At 42.4% G+C, this 24599-nt stretch overlaps 1 protein-coding gene across 2 annotated transcripts in view; it reads right to left on the bottom strand.

The window, feature by feature from the left end:
- Window positions 1–704: 704 nt before the first annotated feature.
- LOC126184951 (trafficking protein particle complex subunit 5-like) overlaps window positions 705–24599 on the bottom strand; it is a 49862-nt gene continuing 25967 nt past the window's right edge. For both annotated transcript variants that reach the window (XM_049927626.1, XM_049927627.1), the window contains exons 4-6: window positions 20686–20868; window positions 6708–6816; window positions 705–957 (exon numbers count right to left, since the gene is read on the bottom strand). In XM_049927626.1, coding sequence (XP_049783583.1) covers window positions 6718–6816; window positions 20686–20868 — 282 coding nt within the window. In that variant the 3' untranslated portion in view covers window positions 705–957; window positions 6708–6717. The remainder of the gene's footprint in view (window positions 958–6707; window positions 6817–20685; window positions 20869–24599) is intronic.

Below are 24599 nucleotides of genomic sequence, written 5' to 3'. Positions count from 1 at the left end.
CCCGTGGTGTTTCCATATTTTTGTCCAACTATAATCAATGTTAGAAAGACGGAAACTTCAATTGAATTGCAGTATGCTAGTTCTGTCTGCCTCTAAGGCATTTTAATATGTCAAGGCTTTCATTTAATCAGCTTTAAGATCTTTCAAATGTGGAGTCAAGTAAGAATCTCAGGACCATTTCACAGAATACTTTGTGGTGGATAACTTACTGTAAAAGAAAGAATGAAAAGGGTAATAATTTAAATACTTCCCTAAGAGGCATCTTTTTTCTGTATAAAATGATTTGAGAAGGTAAATCCCACCCCGCACCTAAAATGTTAATCACTTATTACTCAATTACAATAACTCTGTGATAGCAATAAAACAAAGAATCCAAGTCATGGAGTTGACTTAATAGTAGCACCATATGCCTTCTCCAAGTCAAAAAGTATGCCTATGAGGTTTTGCTTATACACACATGGTGTACCATATCCCAATAGTTAAATGTATTTCAGCTTACACCTATTTGGGTGTTCTCAATAACATACAAATTTGGGAAACAATGTAGCAATGAAATAATGACAATAGCACTACTTCTGGACTGCACCTGAAACTTGCAAACCTTAAATTTACTGCAAACTTCCAACACAGAGTTATTATGCACAATGGTGGGCAGAACTAACCTAGATTTTACAGCCAGTATTAAAAAAAGACAATCACAAACATTTCTTCCACTACTTATTTTATTCTGATACAAAATACATTTTCATTTTAACATCACAGATATTCTCAGTCTTGATAAATAAGAAACATTTCTAAGTCTCCCACATGCCCTGTCTGCTGCTACTTGAGAACAGAAATATTAATCATTAAATGTATTATTTGAATCCTTTATTCATTGAAACAAGACAAATGTAATCACAGAAGACTTTTTGATTTAATTCTTTTCAAAACAAACTTCCAGTTAACTTCAGGATCCTGCAAAACAGAGACATACATTAACAATTTCAATATCAAAATAAGTAAGTGGCAAAACACGGTCATCACAATTACAGTTACAAAATATTACCACTACCTAAATGGCACACAATCTACTTCGTGAAGCCGTGATAAGCTACAACGGGAATCACGATAATTATTCAAACAGCGATACCACATTTATTTTAGAATAATGTTCTCTGTTGAACATCAGTGCTGAAACTATTGTCAAGTAACAATGGCCCACACATATTTGGTTAGTGATACACTCTGCAAACAGTCAAGCCACGTGTGAAGCTGTCTGCATTACAGGAAAGATTTATCAGAGGGTCTCTGATAAGGTTGTTGTCTATAAGAAAGTAGCAGTATTGAAAAATGGAGAAGTACTTATACAATATTACCACTTGGTGTGCTGAATGGCAGTTATCCTTTCATGCAGATAAATAAAAGGTAACAAATAAGAAAAAGAACTTCACAGTACACTCTCTCTCTCTCTCTCTCTCTCTCTCTCTCTCTCTCTCTCTCTCTCTGAGGTGTCAGAGGTGGGGGGAGGGGAGGGGGGGGGGGGGCACGTGCACCTCTTCTATGTGGTAACATCTATCCACTGTTGTTATTCCACCTAGGATTTGTTTGATTTCCTTATCATATATGTTTCAAATGAATCACTGTCTCACACACACAGTGAAAAGAGGAAGTATAGAAATTTTTGGATCACCTGAACTGTAAATACTATATTGACACTGTGTGCACCATAAGCTCATGAAAAAATTATTTCATATCACCCCAGTTCGTAATAGTATCATCGTATTCATGGAGTCTATAGTTTCAGCACTGACAAGTAAGCCTTCTCTATTTTGATAACAGCTTGCTGGAAACCCATATATTTTCTGGAAGCTTATGTCACAAGCAGAAAAATTAAAATCTTAGGGGCAGAGGAACAGGCATTTGGAAGCTATAGGACCCACAAAGTATCAGTAAACCGTGTGTAGGTGGACATATTACTGTCATGATGTCTACATTCCTTATGTTCCCATATGTTGTTAAGTACTAATGTATTGGACATTATCTTCTTACATTGCAGATGGATCCGAAAGTCACAGTGGCTACCTTGGTCTCTCAATTTGGAGCAAGCAATCAGTCTCCGTACATACCGAAATCAGATATCATAAAACATGTAACTACTCTCCTGGAAAATGATATGGAGATTGTGGAACATATCTGGACATTAGGATTTGCTGGAGGCGATGGGGAAGAATGGGACGAAGAAATAGACTTCAGAGATGGTGTCGATAAGGAACAGCAATGCTCATGACAACAGTCACCTACCTCTACTTTGAGTTCAACGGCATCTGAGTATGTGCTTTCGCACAAAAGGTGAATGCACTCATGGTCCAGTAGATATGACAGAAGAGGACTGAACTGCTTAAAAGCAGCACGTTTCTGTGTACTGGACCACAAATCCTACAACAGGTGAACCTCTGGTGATACGTCTGTTGCATGTGTCAGTAATAAAGCAGTTCAAGATAAATGAGAACAAGAACATTCTGTACAACTTGGAGAAAAACATGAATACTTCATCAATTCAAAAAATCTGTTGGACTGTCCTGCAGAAATTGAAAGAGAAGGGAACAGAAGGAGCAATTATTCACAACCTGACATTGTGACTGTGGGCCATGCAACTTAGGATAGCAATGGAGCTACAAAATACAATTCAGTTTAAAGCTTCTGATTTCTGGGTATATCACTTCAAGAAGCGGAATTACGTTGTTGACAGAGCAGTAACCTACACAGTGTGCAGGAATTGTCAGGATAAGGAGGCAAATTTCTCACAGGTGTGTGATGATTTTGTTGCAAAATTTCGCAACCTCACTGTGACAGAAAAGTTTTCGACGATACATCTTCCATGCTGATCACAGCAGATCTGAGAAAGAGTTACATGGCCATCGAACACTGTGAACCAGAGAAACAACAGTTGTTCACACTATTGCTGGATCAGTCTTTGCAACACAGCACAGTTTAATGATTATGCTTGTGATTTCAATGGAAGGCGAAATATTGTGGTTAACGTACGTGCTTGTATCCGAGCCTTATGGAAAATTTTCACAGTCAAAAGCCAGTAAATCCTCTGAATATAAGATCATGTGTCAGAAAAACAGCAAACGTGTCGAAAGCAGACCTCAAACGGTTCTATTGTGATGTATTTTGGCCAAGTATGCCTGATGACAGGAAGAAAATTCTGCTTTTAGTGGATTCATGGTGTTCTATCAAAGACCATGCATTGTCTGCTTCTGAAGTACCTAATGAAAGTCCTACACAAAGAACTGGTACCTGAAGGATGTACAGGAAAGATCCTGGCTCTGGATATTCATTTTTCAGACACGACAAATATTTTGTTCGTTACATAATGGACACAATTATTATCAAACAATGGAAAATCCAGTATTTAATGTAACAATATAATGGAAAGGATAGTTGCTACTAATCTTACAGCAGAGATTCTGAGTCGCAGAAAGATACAACGAAAATACTGCCGGAATGTTAGCTTTCAGCCAACACGGCCTTTCTCTCTCTCTCTCTCTCTCTCTCTCTCTCTCTCTCTCTCTCTCTCACACACACACACACACACGCACACAGTCTCCAGCAGATGGAGCCACACAGAGACTAGCAGCACATTACGAGAGAGGCAACCGGGTGGGGGTGAGGAGGAGGTTGGGGCATGGTGCGGGAGGGATAGCAGGGTAGGGGTGGGGAATGGTGATATGCTGCTGGGAGCATACACAGATGAGGTGCAGAGCAGGGCACCTAGGTGCAGTCGAAGGTTAGTCAGAGAGCATGGGAGAGAAGGGGGGTGGCGGAAAAGGAGAGAAGTAAAAAGATTTGAGTGCGCTGGTGGAATAGAGGGATGTGCAGTGCTGTAATGGGAACAGGGAAGGGGTTAGATGGGTAAGGACAATGATTGATGAAGGTTGTGCCCAGGAGGATTATGGGAACACAGGATATATAGAAGGGAGAGTTTCCACCTGTGCAATTCAGAAAAGCTGGTGTTGGTGGGAAGGGTCCACATGGCAGTCTGTGAAGCAGTTACTGAAATGAAGAACATTGTGTTAGGTGGTGTGCTCAGCAAGAGGGTGGTCCAGTTGTTTCTTGGCCACAGTCTATCGGTGACCATTCATACAGGTAGACAGCCTGTGGTTGTCGTGCCCACATAGAATGCGGCACAGTGGTTGCAGTTCAGTTTTTAGATCACATGACTGGTTTCACAGGTAGCCCTGCCTCTGCTGGGATAGGTGATGTTTGAGACCAGACTGGACTAGGTGGTGGTGGTGGTGGTGGTGGTGGTGGTGGTGGTGGTGGTGGTATGATGTATGGGATAGATCTTGCCTCTAGGTCTATTACAGGGATATGAGACTTGAGGCACGGGGATGGGAGCAGTGGTTGTGTAGCGATGGACAAGGATATTGCATAGGTTCAGTGGGCGGCAAAATACCACTGTGGAAGGGGTGGGAAGGATAGTGGGTAGGAAATTTCTCATTTCAGGGCACAACGAAAGGTAGTCAAAACCCTGGCAGAGAATGTAATTCAATTGCTCCAGTCCTGGGTGGTACTGAGTCATGAGGGGAATGCTCCTCTGCAGCCAGACGGTGGGGCTTTGGGAGGTGTTGGGAGACTGGAAAGATAAGGCACCGGAGATATGTTTTTGTACAAGGTTGGGAGGGTAATTACGATCTGTAAAGGCCTCAGTGAGACCCTTGGTATATTTTGAGAGGGACCGCTAGTCAATACAGATATGACGGCCAAGGATGGCTAGGCTGTATGTAAGGGACTTCTTGGTATGGAATAGGTGGCAGTTGTCGAAGTGGAGGTATTGCCAGTGGTTGGTACATTTGATATGGACAGAGGTACTGATATAACCATATTTGAGGTGGAGGTCAACATCGCGGAAGGTGGCTTGATTCGTTGAGTAGGACCAGGCGAAGCAAATGGGGAGAAGGTGTTAAGGTTCTGGAAGAATGTGGATAGGCTGTCCTCACCCTCAATCCAGATCACGAAGATGTCAATGAATCTGAACCAGGTGAGGGGTTTGGGATTCTGTGTGTTTAGGAAGGGTTCCTCTAGATGGCCCATGAATAAGTTGGCATAGGATGGTACCATGAGGGTGCCCATAGCCATACCCCAGATTTGTTCGTAGGTAATGCCTTCAAAGGAGAAGTATTTGTGGGTGAGGATGTAGTTGGTGATGGTGACTAGCAAGGAGGTGGTTGGTTTGGAATCTGTCAGGCACTGGGAAAGGTAGTGTTCAATAGTGGTACGGCTGTGGGCATTAGGGGTGTTAGTGTGAAGGAAGGTGGCATCAATAGTGATCAGCAACGCATCATGTGGTACACAAACAGGAACAGTGGAGGGCTGGTGGAGGAAATTGTTGGTATCTTTTATATAGGAGGGTAGGTTGTGGGTAATATGTTGAAGGTGTTGGTCTACGACAGTAAAGATTCTGTCCGTGGGGGCACACTAACCAGCCACAATGGAGCATCCTGGGTGGTTGGGTTTATGGGCTTCACAAAGGATGTAGAAGGTAGGAGTGCAGGGAGTGGTAGGGGTGAGGATAGAAATAGACTAGAGGGTTGTTGGCCGAAAGCTAACATTCCGACAGTCTTTTCGTTGTGTCTTTCTGTGACTCAGCATCTTTGCTACATTTTGAGTAGCAACTATCCTTTTCATAATATTGACACAATCATTATCCAGAGACAGGGCCATACTTGGCATTATTATAGTTTTATAGCCCTGCAGTCCTTTTCCCTAATCAATTCAGCGCTCCTCATTTCAAGAACTTTATTAAGTATGCTTTCCAGAAGGGCAGATACTTTGACGAACCTGGAATGTGGATTGCGCCAATGGATTACTGTTTCAATTCATTGACAAAAGATGGATGTGCAAAGTGTGAGGCTACCACTTTTGTAAAATGTGTATTGTGAACTGTCTTTCTGCTCGTCTCACTGTTTACTTCATGAATTGCACAGTGATAGTCTCTTTTAATAGATTTTGTTTGAAGTCAATAACAAGCCACATTTTCAAAATACCAAAGAGTTGTTTCGTCCTTTATGTTGAGATCTCCAACTTCTTACCCTATTATTAGTTCACATAAATATGTGTAACGAGCATTTTAACAACTTTTTGTGTCATGTTTCCAACACTTTATTGAGACTTCGTGGGTCCTATAACTCCTAAATGTTTGCCCCTCTGCCACTAAGATTTCACAATTGTTCTACTTGTGACGTAAGCCTTCTGAAAATATATTGGTTTCCGGCAAACTGTTATCAAAGGAAAGAAGATTTACTTGTGAGACCAACACACATTCCATGAGATATTACGTATTTGACACATTTGTACACATAGCTGAGGAAGACACTAAAACTGAATTCTTTTTCAAATGAAATTTGTATCAACGATTACTCTTTTTCTGAACTGAGCACAAACACTATGGAATGAAATTTGAAGACAGTAACATGCTTTCCCTTGATAGCACTGGAATATAGCAGACAGTAATATAAAGGACATAACAGGAAATCCATATACAGGAATGTACACTCCACTATGGACTGTGGACAACAACATAAAAGACTATCACAACTGACAGCTATAAATTGTTTTGTAAATTACTTGACATAAATTGGAAGCAAGTGAAAGGAAGACACTAGTTGTTAATGGAAAAATATGAACACAACTGAATAATTAAAAGGAAAATTACTTACCCATCGAAAATTAATTCTCTTCTAGTTGCTTGTCCCTGGCAATGACGGACTCTTCAAATTGAATCATGTACGTTGTGCCGTTGTGCCAGTGCGTAGTCACCTTTGCTGGCTGCAAAGGATTTTTTTTTTAATACTCTAGTATAAATGTTTTCAGTTATCTCCTGTTATATTCAAAGACAACAGAAATGCTCAATTTAAATAAAAATGTTCCTATAAAAATATACCCACATTTCTGAGTGGTTTATAGGACTGCATAAATTTCACTTTCACTCATAGCCTGTAGTTTCAATCTTTCCCACCAATCCTCTTTGCTCCTAACATCTGTGCTCTGAATAGCCTTGCTGCAATGAATCCAGGGAAAAGGTACAGGAGACACCCAGGGAAGTGTGATAGGACCGCTGTTATTTTCTATATATAAATGATCTGGTGGACAGGGTAAGCAGCAATCTGTGGCTGTTTGCTGATGATGCTGTGGCATATGAGAAGTTGTCATCACTGAATCACTGTAGGATGAGACAAAATGGCTTAGACAAAATTTCTAGTTGGTGTGACAAATGGCAGCATCTCTAAATGTAGAAAAATTTAAGTTACTGAAGATTGGTAATAGAAACAAACACATAAATTTCGAATCATTATTAGTAGTGTGCTGCTTGACACTGTGATGTTTCAATAAATATCTACACGTAACATTGCAAAGCAATATGAAATTGAATGAGCACATAAAGACTACACTAGGAAAAGCAAATGGTCGATGTCAGTTTATTGGGAGCATTTTAGAAAGAGTGGCTCATCTGTAAAGGAGACCCCATACAGGAAACTAGTGCTATTCACTGTTGAGCACTGTTTGATTGTCTTTGATCCGCACCAGGTTGAATTAAAGCAAGAGGAGCAATTCAGAGGCAAGCTGCTAGACTTCTTACCGGTATGTTCAAATTGAGATAAGTACTAAGAGATGTTTTGGGAACTCAAAGGGAAAACACTGGAAGAAGGGCAGCATTCTTTTCAAGAAGTACTTTGGAGAAAATTTAGAGAACCAACATTTCAGGCACCTGCACAATGATTCTACTGCCACCAATGTACATCTTGTGTAAGGAACAAGAAGCTAGGATTACAGAGATTAGGGCTTGTACGGAGGCATACAGACAGTAATTTTTACTCCCTCTATTTGCGAGTGGAACAGAAAAGGAAATGACTAATAGTGGTACAGCGTACCCCCTGCCACGCACTACATGGTGGCTTGTGGAGTATGTATGGACATGTAGATACATTTCTGGAAAAGATGTGGAGGATAGTTTATCTACGAAGGTCTCACAAAACATTCAGCATACGGGGAGATTTAATCTCACTGCATGTGTGGCATCCATTGGTGCCCTGGCTACCAAACCTTTTGGTTTGGAATGTTTGGTATTGATCATAGAGGAGATATTGTTGGTGATTGGTGAGTTTAATGTGAACAGAAGCTATTTTGACACGATCAGTGAAAGAAAGATCAATTTTCACACAGACTACTATGACCCAGGGAGGGCCAAATGAGAGACAAGTGGCAGCAGAGGAATCTGGAGTCTTGAGAAAATAAAGCAGATTTCCCTGCCCTGCGTTCAGATTATGAACTTGTTATCAAGGAACTTAGGGAATGTGAAAAGTTAAAATTCTGAATGGCTAGTATGCATCCCTCTGGATAGCTTACGAACAAGTTGGCGTAACACATTGCCATGGTAGTGTCTACAACAGTGCCATATATATTTAGGTACTACATTCAAATAGGAAGTACTTAAACATGAAAAAGGAACAATTTTACTTCCCTTCTATTCTCCTAAGGTGCATACATGCCTACAGCGATCCGGTTATTAAGGAACATAACAATCAATAATGGCTCTTTGGGACCAAAGTCCATTCCATAATTTCGGGCCTGACAGTAGCCGACAATGTTATAGTGGACCCTATTGCCATCTCAAACACCTTGGGCCACTATTTTGTAGAGATTTTGAACTCCACTACCACCCTGTCTTCCTCTATTGGAAACGACTGGAGGAGGTTCGGGCAATAGCATCCTTTTCTCAGAATCATGAGTGCTACAATGCCACCTTTACTATGAGGGAGCTAGATCATGCTCTCACTTCATCCCAATCCTCCACCCCAGTACTGGACAGTGTCAACATTCAGATGTTGCAGAACCTTTCTCATGCAGGCAAGCACTTTCTCCTTCATACATACAATCGCATCTGGCAGAGGGCACATTTCCCAGATGCTGGTGTGAAGTCACTGTCATACCCATACATAAGCCCGATAAGGACAAACACTTTTGTTCTAGTTATTGCCCCATTTCTTTCACCAGCTGTGTTTGCAAGGTGAAGGAACATATGATTCATGCCCAACTGGTATGGTGGCTCGAGTCTTGCAATTTACTAACCACTGCACAGTGTGGATTTCTGCAGTGTAGCTGCAAAAGATGCACATTAATGTCACCAAGCAGCAGAATGGACTGAGGGAGTTGCCCAGCAAGCTGGAAGAAGTCTGCCCCGGTGACACTGAGATCTCAAAGCAGCTGTGAGGATGCAATTTTGTTTCCTGGAGGCAGAGAACAAGCAGACACTGCAATACCAAGAGCAGCCGTCAATTTTGTTTCCTGGAGGCAGAGAACAAGCAGACGCTGTAATACCAAGAGCAGCCGTTAAGTCCTACTTGTTGGATCGAAGGCCGTGAACATTCCATCGGAGGAGAGTCATGGCGAGGAAAGGGGAGGAGGGGAAAAATGAAGGGGTGTCACCATGGCAGCTGCCGAGTGCCAGCCTTCGATGACTCACTGCTACAGAGCACAGAGGCTGGAGGATCCTGCTCCATGAGATCTACAGAGGTACTGGTATTCTCCTTCTGTCGGTCTAGGGAGTCCAGGGTAGAAAACTGGTTGGCAGTGTGCACTGACAACACAGAGGTCGGCCAGACGAGAGTAGTCAAAGAGGATGTCCAACTGTTTACCTGTGTTTCATTTCTGGGAGCCTTCCTGGTTGGCAGAGGAAGACTCAGATTTTTGGTGGCCGGAGGGACGTAAGAAGTCTTTGCGAGAGTATTCCTACAGTCCTTTCCAGCCTGCTTGTTGTGTAGCAGGTGACTTCGTCCCGTGAAGCAAAAGTTTGGTGGCTTGTTGCACAACGGAGGAGAAGATACGGATGCTACCATGACAGTGGGTGATTTTACAACCACAGTGCTGAATCTGAGGTTGCATGTCAGCGTGGCCATGTACTGCGTGGAGTGAGATGTATCAAGAACAGCGCTGTAAGTGCCACATGGTAGAACAGATGGTTTCCAACTAGTCAGCAACTTGCAAGTGACAGGGTGAGGCACTTTTTCCTTCACCCGGATCTCCTGAACTGTCCACTCAGCAAGATACACAGAACAATCTCAGTAAGAGGTGGCATGATCACCAATGCAATTGATACAGGGAGGAGGCAATCATCCTACCACAGGTTACACGTTTGGGCAGGTGTCGACAGGACATTCTAGTGTGGTTGCAACGATGATACTGGTAGCAGCTCATCAGACTTGGAATGTACAGTTGGCCTGTGATAACTTCATAGCCTGCTTTCAACTTGGAGGGAAGCACCACTCTATCAAAAGCGAGAAAAAGAGTGTGTGTGGGCACTAAGGATGATTCTATCGTTTTCATCACCCGATGGACAGCAATGACATCCTGATCAGAGAGGTACATATGGATTTCTGCCCTGGGCAGACCATCGAGCAGCCTCATGTAAATAACACCATGGGAAGAATCAGCATTCGATGGACCTCAACAGGAACAGGACACCTGCAATGCAGCAAATCTGGAAGCAGTTGTGCTTGAGAATCAGTAGTAGTCTCCAAAAGCAAAGTGCTGTTGTGTGAACGAGAGCAGGATTTAACAGGGCCAGTAATTGCATCAACACCTCTCTCAATAATGAATGAATTTACTGTAGCAAAGGACTGAGCATCTTCGGTACATGAAACCACTAGGAACCATGATGCAGTTGCAAGGGTCTGAATCGTTAGCCTCATTCCATTTATATTAGTGGATGTTGCAGTGAAGAAGATAGATGATTGGCTTATTGCGAGAAAATCTCCCCCATGATTGCCAGCGTCTCTGTTGGCATGCTTCTTCCAACTTGGGAACACCCCCCCCCCCCTCCCCAGAAGGGGGCGCACCAGCCTTAAGTGATTGTCCACACCTCAGGTCACACCTCCAAAACACCTGACAGAGGGACCTATCAGCAATTTGGGAAGGTAGTAGCTCAGGCAATCACCCCTACCTGGGGCTGGCCTGTACCAGACATTATGTGTGAATCCTACCTGTTGACTCGAGGCTGGGAATTACATGTTACCCATGCACCTGTTAGGTGTCAGGCGCATGGGCTGGCCTTCAGGAGTGACCAGGGAGGAAGGAGAAAAAGAGGAACCTCATACGCAGAAGCAGAAGAAGGAGAGGAGAAGGCGAAAAAAGAAAGAAAAAAAAGAAACAAAAAACAGTGGACAGACTGTTCTGATATCGGATACTGAAAATGCAGAACACATTTTCAAAAACATCCCAGACACGTTCCCAAAAGGAGGGGAGAACGAACAACAAGAGGATAGGCATGCATCATGGAAAGGAGAAGATGCTGCAAAGGCTGGGGGCCCTTGGTTGCCAAGCACGAACCTGCCAAAGAGTGGCGAGCCCTCTGGGAGAAGGGGGGGGGGGGGGGGGGGCTGACTGGATGCCTGCTTCGGGACATGTATGGGTTGTCATTGCTGTGCTCATGCTTATGCTGTGGTTTTCGGGCATGGCCATCTGGAGGCACTGTAAACTGTAGTGCGATGGCGGCACCAGGGTCCCAGGCACTTGGGGTTGTATCAGCCATGCTGGAATGTAGGGGCAGGGGTAACATCCGGCCAGTGAGTGAATCTGTCAATAATTGTCAGCAGATATTGATACCCACTGGAGGAGGGTAGAAGGTCGACAATGTTGAGGTGAACATACGTGAACCGGTGTTGTGTGGGGAGAAACTTGGCCACAGGGGGATGAACGTGTCATCCGACCTTGGCACGCTGGAACAGAACACTCGACCAGGTCCAGTAGCCGCAGTCGCATTGGATGCCTGACCAGATGAAGGTTTTTTTCATGAGGGCGGCAGAAGAGCGGATGCCTAAATGTGTGAGGCTGTGAATGAGGTCAAATGTCAGTTTTTGGGAGGTGGGGATGATCATCTGAATTGTCAGGTTGTGAAGGATCCACAAGGACATCACACCTGATCTTACGGTCAAAGCTGGTTGGAGATTTTAGCTGGAGGCTGAGGGCAGTCAGCATTCTGAAGGGTGTTGGCTAGGTCTGGGTCCCCCTCTTGAGCAGCTGTCAGGGCATTGTAGTCCGAGGGTTGAGTCGTGGTGCAGGAGCAGCTAAGGCAATCTGCTACAATGTTATCGATGCTGACAACATGCCAGACGTCGGTAGTGAACTGTGCGATATACTCCTGTAACCTAAACTGTCCAGGCGAGATCTAGTATGTGTCCTTCCTGCAAAAACCAGAGGTGAAGAGCCCTCGAATGAAAATCGAAAATAGCAAACAGCTTCCTAGACTGCTAGCAGCTTGCAGTCGAATGTGCACCAGCGGCGGCGTGCATCAGAGAGCTTGGATGAAAAGAAGGCAAGCAGTTGTCAGACGATGTCTACGTATTGTTGTAGGAAAAGCCTGACAGCTGTCTGTCTTGTGTCCACCACTATTGCATGGGGTGCACTAGGGTGGGGGTGGGCCAAAGGGCCGGACTGACAAGGTTTTTTTTTCGCCTGAAGCTCTCAATCATGACCTGAGAACAAAGGACCAGTTTGTTACCTTTTTTATCACCACAGAGTGCAGTAGTAATGGGTCTTGGGTGGCAGCATTGTCCTTAAGATGCTGATGGAGAAAGTTGACCAATGTTGATGAAATGCCACAGGCCTTTGAAGGTAGTAGGGCATGAAATGTCTGCTATCGCATGTACTGTCTTGGGGAGGAGGGGGGTGGGAGCCGGTGGTAGAGAGTAAGTGTCTGAGGAATTCTATCTCACTCGCTCCAAAAACGCATTTTGTCATGTTGAGGATCACTCTAGCTTTCTGTAGGAAGAAAAAAAAAATCATGCAGGTGTTGGTGGTTCAGTAGGGTCCCTAGAGTAAATGAGTATATCATCTAGGTAGGCAAAACAGCCAAGTGCATCCTCAAGGATGTTCTCCAAAAATCACTGCCAGGTTTGTGTGGCATTGCAGAGGCTGAATGTCATGAATGCACTCTTGAACTGGTCAAAAGTTGTGATAATGGCTGTTTTCTCAAAGTCCTCCGGGGCATCTGGGATCTGTGTGTAGACTTTGGCGCAATCTATCTTACTGAAGACAGTAACTCCCGAGATGACATCGTCGTAGGTGAGGAGCAGTGGACAGGAAATCTACGAAAACTGCATCAATGGAAGAAAACCACAAGTGTGGGTCTTGCAGATTGAAGGGAGGCAAGTGAGCAGCCACACGGCTGGGGATAGGGTCTGCAGAGTTGCCCTGCGCTATTGCTATTGCCCTCCGCTACAGCGGAGTGAAATTCTCATGCTGGAAACATTCCCCATGCTGTGGCTAATCCATGTCTCCGCAATATCCTTTCTTTCAGGAGTGCTAGTTCTGCATGGGTCGCAGGAGAGCTTCTTTAAAGTTTGGAAAGTAGGAGATGAGGTACTGGCAGAAGTAAAGCTGTGAGGATGGGGCGTGAGTCGTGCTTGGGTAGCTCAGTTGGTAGAGCACTTGCTCGCGAAAGGCAAAGGTCCCGAGTTCGAGTCTCGGTCCGGCACACAGTTTTAATCTGCCAGGAAGTTTAATATGGCTGTTGTACCAAGGTCCCCTATACTTTTTCCAGGCACATACTTCTCTAGCACATGGTGGACATTACCTTAATTCCAACAAAAAATGCTCATTATCTTTGTGTCCCACAGTGAATGCTTGAAGCTGACTATGAAGATATTCATTAATGACACTTTTATTTGCTTTCCCAAACAAGAACTCTCTACGCTGTTTCTTTTGTTTTTTTTACAGCTTACACTGACACAGAAGCCACAACGACATTATGGTCGCTAATACCTTCTTCTACATTAACTTCCTCAAAAAGGTCAGGTCTGTTTGTTGCCAAGATATCTAATATGTTCCCATCTCGAGTTGGTTTTCTAACCAATTGCTCAAGGTTGTATGTTGAGAGCGCTCCTAGAATAACTTCAAACGAACCTTCGCTTCTGCCCCCTGTGATAAACGTGTAATTTTCCCAGTCAATGGATGCTAGATTAAAGTCTCCACCTATAACTAATGGATAATTTGGATATTTACTTCCTATGTACTCAAGACTTTCCCTGAAACATTCTGCAACATTTGTTGCGGATGCTGGTTGTCTATAAAAACATCCTAATACAGTGATCAATCCTTGTCTGATTGGCAGCTTTATCCTGACATTTCACAGTCCGACCCAGTATCGATCTCAACTGCATTTAAACAGCTTTTAACTGCATGGTGGGATGTAAGAGGGATGGAGAAGGCAAGGGGCAGGTTGAGGTGTGAGCGGGATGTGCCCGGTCGATCTACCAGGAACTGATTTCGTGCAACCATGTGGGGTGTGGTAATCTTAATAATAACAATAATAATAATAAAGAAAAACCAGTGTTTCAGTAATGAGACTCAGTGCTTTGGTTTAGAGGGAGTCACCAGTGAAGAACAATTTATGTTCCCTTCTATGCTCCTAAGGGGCATACATGCCTCTAGTGGTGCGGCAATTAAGAAAGATAACAATAATGCTGCTGATTAAGAAAGATAACAATAAATAACAAGGCATGCTAGAAGAGCTGTGGGAGCTGATTCAGAGAAATAATTCCTGAAAGCTAACAACTACAGTAAAATATGACAAGTTACTACATCTTAATCAAGGGGGGAGCCCTCACTCGTAGTAGAGTCTCTGGACAGGATGGACCAGGAATGGCTTACAACCTTTGTTCAGCATCATCTTCCAGTGCAGGAAAACTTAAAACCTGCTTCAGTGGCACACTTGGCAGCAAGGGGTGCCAAAACAGTCGGAGATGGAATGCTAGTAAAATTGCCTGGTACTCTTGTCACACACTACGCTTCACTGGACTACTTACACCACACTTTGTACACCGGCAGTCAGTAGATGCAACTCGAGGGAATGCAGCTCAAGAAAGCAGTGCGGAAAACACAGTAGCACTCCTCTTGTTAAACAAGATCTGGTTTTACATAGAAAATTATTGTTCTTTCTAATATCGTAAAGTTTTTCTCATTACAGAGAGCCAATTCGTTGGGGAGAAACGGAGGATGTTCAAATTGAGTAAGATATAGTTCAGTATTAGCTTTGGGCTGATTCTGATCCGTTGGATGGGTGAAAAAAGTAGTTTCCACAATAGGGACAGGCGAAGACAACTATAGCATGACAATATGGGCATGGCATTAAATATGAGGCAAGTGGAGATAACAACTCTGTGTAGATGACTTTTTTTTTTTTTAGTTCACGTTGAAAACTTATGGGACTGTGTTATGATCATGGTGGTGAATGGTATACCAATGTGAGCAATATTGCATATCTAGTTTGGACAATTTTTATAAGTGCTGCAAGTGTTAGTTTAGTAGGTGGAAGGCAAAACTTCTTATCTAGTATATGGGTTGTAGGAATAAGAGTTCAGAGAAAGATTATATCCAATAGAGAAAGAATAATTCATGGATGTCTGTGCATGGGTAGTTTAGTCTTAATACGACTAGACTGGTGAAGGTTATGACCTGATCAGACATGAAAAGATGAGGGTCTTTGTGAATGGAAGGAAATTATGATTCTGACCAGTAGAATATGATGTGAGACTGGGTTTTAGCAAAGAGCAAGTGAACTGTTTTGTATTACACAGACAAGCCATGTTGCCTAGCGGAAACACAACAACAGCGTGGACAATGTTTTATTACATATTCAGCCTCAGGTCACTCAAATAGCACCATTAACAGTTCCGACTGTTTAAAAAGACAAAACAAATGGACAGTAAAATACTAGGATACTAAATTACAAATCAAACCAACTTCTCTCCACAACTGAATGGCCCGAGGCAGATACACACATTAAAATATTGTGTACGAGGTGCATTCAAGTTCTAAGGCCTCCAATTTTTTTTCTCCAGACTGGAGAGAGTTAGAAACATGCGCAATGCGCATTGTTTTAAAATGAGGCCGGGTTCATTGTCAATACGTCCCAGAGATGGCAGCATTATACGGCAGATGGAATTTTACCGCCAGCAGCGAGAATGAGAACTGTTTTAAATACTTAAAATGGCGACGTTTTCCTTACTTGAACAGGGTGCAATCATTCGTTTTCTGAATTTGCGTGGTGTGAAACCAATTGAAATTCACCGACAGTTGAAGGAGACATGTGGTGATGGAGTTATGGATGTGTCGAAAGTGCGTTCGTGGGTGCGACAGTTTAATGAAGGCAGAACATTGTGTGACAACAAACCGAAACAACCTCGGGCTCGCGCAAGCCGGTCTGACGACATGATCGAGAAAGTGGAGAGAATTGTTTTGGGGGGATCGCCGAATGACTGTTGAACAGATCGCCTCCAGAGTTGGCATTTCTGTGGGTTCTGTGCACACAATCCTGCATGACGACCTGAAAATGCGAAAAGTGTCATCCACGTGGGTGCCACGAATGCTGACGGATGACCACATGGCTGCCCGTGTGGCATGTTGCCAAGCAATGTTGACGCGCAACGACAGCATGAATGGGACTTTCTTTTCGTCGGTTGTGACAATGGATGAGACGTGGATGCCATTTTTCAATCCAGAAACAAAGCGCCAGTCAGCTCAATGGAAGCACACAGATTCACGGCCACCAATAAAATTTCGGATAACCGCCAGTGCTGAAAAAATGATGGTGTCCATGTTCTGGGACAGCGAGGGCGTAATCCTTACCCATTGCGTTCCAAAGGACACTACGGTAACAGGTGCATCCTACGAAAATGTTTTGAAGAACAAATTCCTTCCTGCACTGCAACAAAAACGTCCGGGAAGGGCCGCGTGTGTGCTGTTTCACCAAGACAACGCACCCGCACATCGAGCTAACGTTACGCAACAGTTTCTTCGTGATAACAACTTTGAAGTGATTCCTCATGCTCCCTACTCACCTGACCTGGCTCCTAGTGACTTTTGGCTTTTTGCTTTTTCCAACAATGAAAGACACTCTACGTGGCTGCACATTCACCAGCCATGCTGCTATCGCCTCAGCGATTTTCCAGTGGTCAAAACAGACTCCTAAAGAAGCCTTTGCCGCTGCCATGGAATCATGGCGACAGCGCTGTGAAAAATGTGTACATCTGCAGGGCGATTATGTCGAGAAGTAATGCCAGTTTCATCGATTTCGGGTGAGTAGTTAATTAGAAAAAAAAATCGGAGGCCTTAGAACTTGAATGCACCTCATATTATTGCAAATGGAAAGAGCAAGGATAGAGAATTGACTGGCAAGGTAGCACTGGATGAGGCTAAAGGTAGAAGGTTGGGTAGGGCACATAGGCATATTATCGTGATGTAAAATGTTGTAGCAGACCCAGAACAACAAAGATAACACACAAATGGAGGAATAGATTATTGAAATGAAAATGAAAAAGATAAGAATGTGGGCTAATATAAAGAATACAAAACAAATACTAACCATCATCGTACAGAGGCATATAGGCAGCCATTTTTCCCTCGCTCTGTTTGGGAGTGGAACAGGGAGAGAAGATGCTAGTTATTGTACGAGGTACCCTCCGCCATGCACCGTATGGTGGATTGCGGAGTATGTATGTAGATGTAGATGATTATAAAGGAAATAAAAATGAGAAAGAGGAAGCAAGGTTCTAACGGGTTATCATCAGCTAGCCATAACATTCTTATGACTGGTGAACAGGCCAAGGCAACAACTTAGTTTTTCAAAAGTATCTGACATAGCCCCAACAGTGTAATTAAATGGCTGGTTAACTTGGGGAAGGGGACCAAACAGTGAGGTTATCAGTCCCATCAGATTAGGGAAGGATGGCGAAGGAAGTCGGCTGTGCCCTTTCAACGGAACCATCCCAGCATTTGCCTGAAGCTATTCAGGGAAATCATGGAAAACCTAAATCAGAATGGCCGGACGTTGGTTTAAACTGTCATCCTCCCGAATGCAAGTCCAGTATGCTAACCACTGCACCACCTCACTCGCAACAGTGTAATGAAGTATAGTATAGTATAGTATAGTATAGTATAGCACAGCACAGCAAAGCACAGCACAGCACATTTGCTTAAGAACGAGTAACTTCACTCGACACCAATGAGCTACATGTTTATCATGAGCTACATGTTTATCACTGGTAAAGCTGGAGAATGTTACTGATGAATTAAGAATGTGTCAGATGGATACTACTTTACATGAATAGGGTTCTTATGTGATCACATATTTTCTTCAAAGGCAAGTCGTCAGATAATACCACAGAAAGTTGACAAAACTAGACAGTGAATATGCCTTACAGAGTTGAAAAACCACTAAGGTGAAAAACAATGGTCTGCATTCTTCACGAGTACCAACTGACTAACTTACACTGATCGGTAAGTGAAAAAGTCATGGACACAGTTTCAATTTCTGGCTGTCACTATTAAAGTAAATGAACCCCATGGCAACTATAAAAAAGACAATTTCAGTTCAAATGATTTGGGAAGTAACAACCATTGTAGATGGGTAGAAGTTACATGCAGCACAGAATGGGAGATTTCAGGAGCCCAACACTATCAGGTAGCCCTGCAATAAATAGCTATCTCAGTTGCTACACACTGCCACCGTCATTTCACCATGAATCATGGGTTGTGCAAATGTTCTGTTGCTGTGAACAACTACCACATCACCTAAGCAAACTCTTTTACAACACTATGCAATCAAAAGTACTTCTCCATAACATGAAGATTTTTCCAGCTGAAGTACAAACAATAACACATAATAGGTAATAGGGATTAGTCAAGATATCTCAATACATTCTGTGAAGAATATGAGTGTGTGTGTGTGTGTGTGTGTGTGTGTGTGTGTGTGTGTGTGTGTGTGTGTGTGTGTGAGAGAGAGAGAGAGAGAGAGAGAGAGAGAGAGAGAGAGAGAGAGAGAGAGGGAGGGAGGGAGGGAGGGAGGGAGGGAGGGAGGGAGGGAGGGAGGGAGGGAGGGAGGGAGAATGGAGCACAAGCTCGAATTGTGTCAGAGGGAGGGAGGGAAATCAGCCGTGCCCCTTCAAAGGAACCATACCGGCATTTGCCTGGAGTGATTTAAGGAAATTGCAGAGAATCTAAATCTGGATGGCTGGACGCAGGTTTCAACATTATCCTCCAGAATGCGAGTCCAGTGCACTAACCACTGTGCCATCTAGCTCAATGATTTAACATAAGAGGCAGCTGGGTTAATGCAGTTCCAGGTACACCATGTATGTGACACCAGTGTTCACTTCTATAATAATAGATGTGGTGTAATATCTGGAGGACATTGTTGCCAGGAATTTACCACATGTAAGGTGATCTGCACGATAAAAGCTGTCCATTCACAGCATATACCATCTCATGCCAATGGAGTGACCTGAAGTGTAATATCACCACTTTCGACTCACTTTCAAATAGCAGAGGTATCAAGAGATTAGTGCAGCTCTGTCCAAAATCCCAGACGCAATTACAGTCAGAGAAAGTCATTTCTTCCTGTTCACACAGTCTTTCAATACAGGTGACACATGCAACAACTGCTGGAAATCTAAGAGAATGTAGATTATAAAACCAAACTGCTCAGCCATCTTTGAGAAGGAAATCAATTTTCATATTGGCCCAGTGTTGTAGCTCAATGAGACATCAAACTATAGAAGCTGGAGACACTGGGCGCAGGAACACTGCAGCTGAAAAACAACCAATGCATCCCTGTTTTTTTCTGGGCTGCGGAGACTGATTGACACACACATACCTGGACAGAGCAAGTTGAATGAGAAATACCAAATTTGAGTACCAAAGACATCTGTATCAGTGTGGCAGAGTGGTGATGCAAGCAATATTCAACACTGAAGGATATATTAACCTCAACATCATCCACAATAGCTCCAACAGTTCTAGGGCACATGGACGAGATCCTCTGACCCTTTACTGTGTCATGCTGGTGCCACTGCCAAATCTTTTATTTCTTAGGATGATAGCTTTCTATCGCAGTTGGTGGACAAACTGTCACAAGATGAGGGTATCAAAGAAGATCAGGGTTTAAAAGCTGATCAACAGTGAACTCATTACAGATAGAGCACAAGCTCGGATTGGAGAAGAGGGAAGGAAATGAGCCATGTCCTTTTCAAAACAACAATCCCAGAATTCGCCTTAAGTGATGTAGAAATCCTAGATCTGGATTAGTCTGACGAGACTTAACTGTCAACAAAGGTCTCACTCTAATACTATAACCGATGCGCTCAAAGGCCTTTAACCTTAAACAATATGTATAGTATTTGCTTGCAATATGCACTGTAGTTCGGCCAACACCTTCTAGGACTACTGAGCAGCTGAAGACTGTTCTTCTCGAGTAGCAGCAAATTGTTCCTCAGAAATTCATCAATAATGTCACAGTTAGTGACATGATGGTGCAAAGCAGAGTTGGTGATTTGTGATAATCACACACTGTATTATAGTGCTGTAACTATTTTGTCTTTGTGTGTTAGGGAGTAATTACTGCGCCTAGATCATATAGACAAGATTTTCAGAGCAACTATAGCGTAGCAAGTTATACAGAATGTGATACCTTCACATAATGTATGATATTATGTCTGATCCAATAATTGTTTTAAATATGCCAACAGAGAACCTTAATATTTTGACCACTGGTGCTGTCTCCATGTTAAGGTGTTAAGTTTTTAAGTTTTTAAATGTCTGTAATATCAATGTGTCATATGAGAGAACAGCTGGTAAATTACTTACAAATCCACATCCAGTAAGAAAACCTTCCATGATGCCAGCAATAAAAACTGCACAATTCAAACTTCCTTTGTCTTTTGGAATGGATATAAACTTATTTACAAGTGGTTCTTTCTCAGTTATGAAGTACACTGTATCATCATCGGTAGCATGCTCCACTTTATCTGCTTCCCTTCCAAACAGAGACTAGAAAAAAAGAAAAGAAAAGAGAGAGAGCATGAGATTCAGTACAACAGCAAAATACTGTAAATATTAACATAATCACAATTCTTTCAGTAGCCACTGAAACAGTTCTACAACAAACAGGTTTTCAGAATACTTTCTGACGTACTAGGGGACCTATCACTTTCCTAAAAATTTGTATAGGTATATAAGATTATCCGAAGATAAATGTGTGGCATACATTATGCAATTAAAAGTTTTTTTTTCCATGTGGTCAAGTATACTAGGCAATGACGATTTGTGACAAGTCAAGCCTGACAGAATCTGAATGTAGATACAGGCCTTTGGTGGGAAGTTCACTTTTGACTGAACAACCTAAATTTTATGGCCACATAAAAAGTTGATCAGGTGTGCTCATGTGACAACTAGGAGAGCATCACTTGCAAAAGGCAGTACCTGTTTGCCTCTATGTAAAGTGCATAGCTCTTGTTATAAATAATCAGTAATTATGAAAGATGAAGAGTTGGGCACCAAAGTGGTGATTATTAGTGTTCTAGTTCAAGTGGTTCAAATGGCTCGGAGCACTATGGGACTCAACTTCTGAGGTCATTAGTCTCTTAGAACTAGTTAAACCTAACTAACCTTAGGACATCACACATATCCACACCCAAGGCAGGATTCGAACCTGCGACCGTAGCGGTCTCGCGGTTCCAGACTGCAGTGCCTAGAACCGCACGGCCACTTCGGCCAGTTAGTGTTCTGGCCATTGAATAAATTATCATATTGCTGGAAAGTAGATGTTATAGACACTGCTACACACCCATTTTATATTAAAAATTTAACTTTAGTACAGAGAATAATTTCCACCACTAAAAATTAAACATTACTGAACTATAAGTAGTTCACAGCCCACGTAAAATACTGAAGCTTCAAAATGATGCTTCTATTTTGTTTACTAGATATTTAAGTAGCTCTAAGATATTAGCACACAGTTTTGTAAGTAATAGATGGAGATGTAGAATAGTGTTCTGTCTCTTAATTAGCAGTTGCATAAAATATTTGATAGAACTGAGAACAACACATACATTAATAGAACTTTACCAACATATTTCAGTGTAAATTCTGATTTGCCATGAGGTATAAAAGGTATGCCTTTAACACTGCAAGCTGTTTCTATTATTTAAAAAATTCTATAGGTCCACATAAATAACTTGAAAAGAACTTTCATTCATTACATCAGTAACACAGTTTTTTGTCTGATTTACTATGTTAGATCATGTAACTATTAATTCATTAATTAGTGCATGATCCTCCACAACCAGAATACTCAACATGTTCCTTGCATTTATTAGCCTCAAACTACAGTGCTGCACAAGTACGGCTTCTGTCATGGATGATTAAAAAAAAATCTTAGTCTTGAACTACACACAAATATAAAATATACAAATGTTGTGTTTGGGACTCCCCCCCCCCCCCCCCTTTCCTCTACACACACACACACACACACACACACACACACACACACACACACACACACACACATTTGACAATGTATTTAATATAAAATATCTATGTATTCAGTTTCCTGGCAAAATGTCAATTTCTGACTAAAAGACATATTTTGTTGAATGCTCATGCTGTGACAGAATGGCTTAATGCAGCTAGCCAGGAACCAGAACAGCAGAATGTACCAACTGAAATTTAATCAGTTCTTGCTGAACACAGAAATCAAGAGGATAGTTTCCAGACACCAATTTGTGGCATTACCTCTGTAACAGTTGTCTAACATAACACAGAGCCAGAACTACTACGAGATATTGCCTTCATAAAATTGTTAAATTGCAGTACAGTGTATAACAAGTCATAGCAAGTGATGTATGACACGGCACCATGTCAACTGCAGCAGAATGGACATGTAACCAACTGTAAGCCAGCAGTCATTGTCAAATATGTGCAAAAGCTGTCCCTGAGAAAGGTTAAGTAGCAGTAACATACTCTGTTCTGTACAAACAAACAGATGGCTGCATGGTGAGCATGGGATATCACAGACAATGGTAGCCATGAGTATAGTAATAATGTCCTTTCATGAATGCTGAGAATCCTGGACAACTGATAATATTCATAATTTACCAGTACTAGTTGAGGTACAATAAAAATCAAGTACCCTATCAGAAAGCAAATTTTAAGCATCGATTTCTGGTCTAAAGGGACAAAAATGAAGGAACTGTCCACCACTATCAAGTCACTGTACAAATCTAAATAATTTTGGTCACTAATGTCCAAGCAAATAAAAACAGAGATGTTAGCACACAAGACACACTTTCTATGACTAACACAAAGTATTATTATTATTATTATTATTTTATTACATGTACAAAAAATGGGGAGCCTGCAAAAAATCTACATTATTTATGACAAAAATTGTAAATCAGGCACTATAATAAAATAGTTATCAAGCCTGAAGTCTTATTCTAGTGAAACATTTACACTCCTCAGAAAACGTTATATGGAAGATATCACAAAATAAGAATGCATAATTCTAAGAAAGATACTTGGCCCATAAGAACAGACGGTGGGTACAGACTGCAATCAGAAAAAAACAACTGTAAAACTGATAAACTCACGGCAGACATCAGAAAAAAGAAGACTGAAATTTTATACGCATCTCCACACACTCCCAACATGACTCTCCCAAAGAACTGTGACACACATAGAACAATTTGAAACTATAACCCAGATCCACATCACATAAGATTTAGAAAAGGCATTTCCACCAGAAACCTATAAAGACAAAAAATTTGCAAATGGAAAGTACTGCAAGAGAATGAAGCCACCACCAGACTGAAGAAAAAAAAAGACTCCACAGAGAAAAACCATGAGCTGCTTCAAAACTCACAGGATTGAAACACAATAGCTTTGTGTGACTTGATAGTGCACAATCACATCTAATAATAACAATAATAATAATAATAATAATAATAATATGCTGCATGGGTGGGCAGGGACAACACAGTAAGGTCATCAGTTCCTGGTTCATGGAATAGTCCAACAGCCAGAGGTACTGTAATAGCATCTAGGAGTGGTAAAATCGAGGCATTGAAAGGAATATTGATGCCAGAGATGAGAAATAACTGTATGAGAGAAGAAAGTATATGGGTCCGGCTGGTCTGTAGACCAGAAAGCTGATCCCCTCCCCAGAGCCCATATGCTGCAAGACTGGTTGGTTGTTGACATTAAAGGGACCAAACTGTGAGGTCATCAGTTCCTCCCACCTCTATATGTATTGAACCACAAATAACCCTCACAAGGAGGATACAACAGGCAAATCCTGGGTAGTCTGATTGTCAGCATGACACAATAAGACAGAGATAAAATCAAGGAGAAGTACGAGGGGAGTGAGACGGCGTAAGGTGGGTGAGCCACTTTGCCCAGAATGCAGTTGGAAGTCTCTGGAGCATGGTATGCGGTGGGAGATGCACCCCCTGCATACCACCTTACCATACGATACCCCGAGGAAATGAGAAACATACACAGGATGATAAAAGTATAGGAAAGATAAACCATTAAAACAGCAAACATAAAAGGACAAGGAGAATAGAAAGGTGGGAATGGTAGGGGATAGGCAGACCACTGAGCAAGGGTCACCATGGGACCCCTGCACCAGAGCAGGCAAGGGGTGCTCCTCCAATTCCCCATGCAATCAATGAAGCCACAGAGCCCCACCTGACAAAGACGAGTAGAAAGCACCTTTGCGG

Source organism: Schistocerca cancellata, chromosome 4, assembly GCF_023864275.1.
Source record: "Schistocerca cancellata isolate TAMUIC-IGC-003103 chromosome 4, iqSchCanc2.1, whole genome shotgun sequence".
Taxonomy (NCBI): Eukaryota; Metazoa; Arthropoda; class Insecta; order Orthoptera; family Acrididae; genus Schistocerca; species Schistocerca cancellata.
The sequence above is the reverse complement of the archived record's forward strand: the minus strand, read 5'-3'. Positions and strand labels throughout refer to the sequence as shown.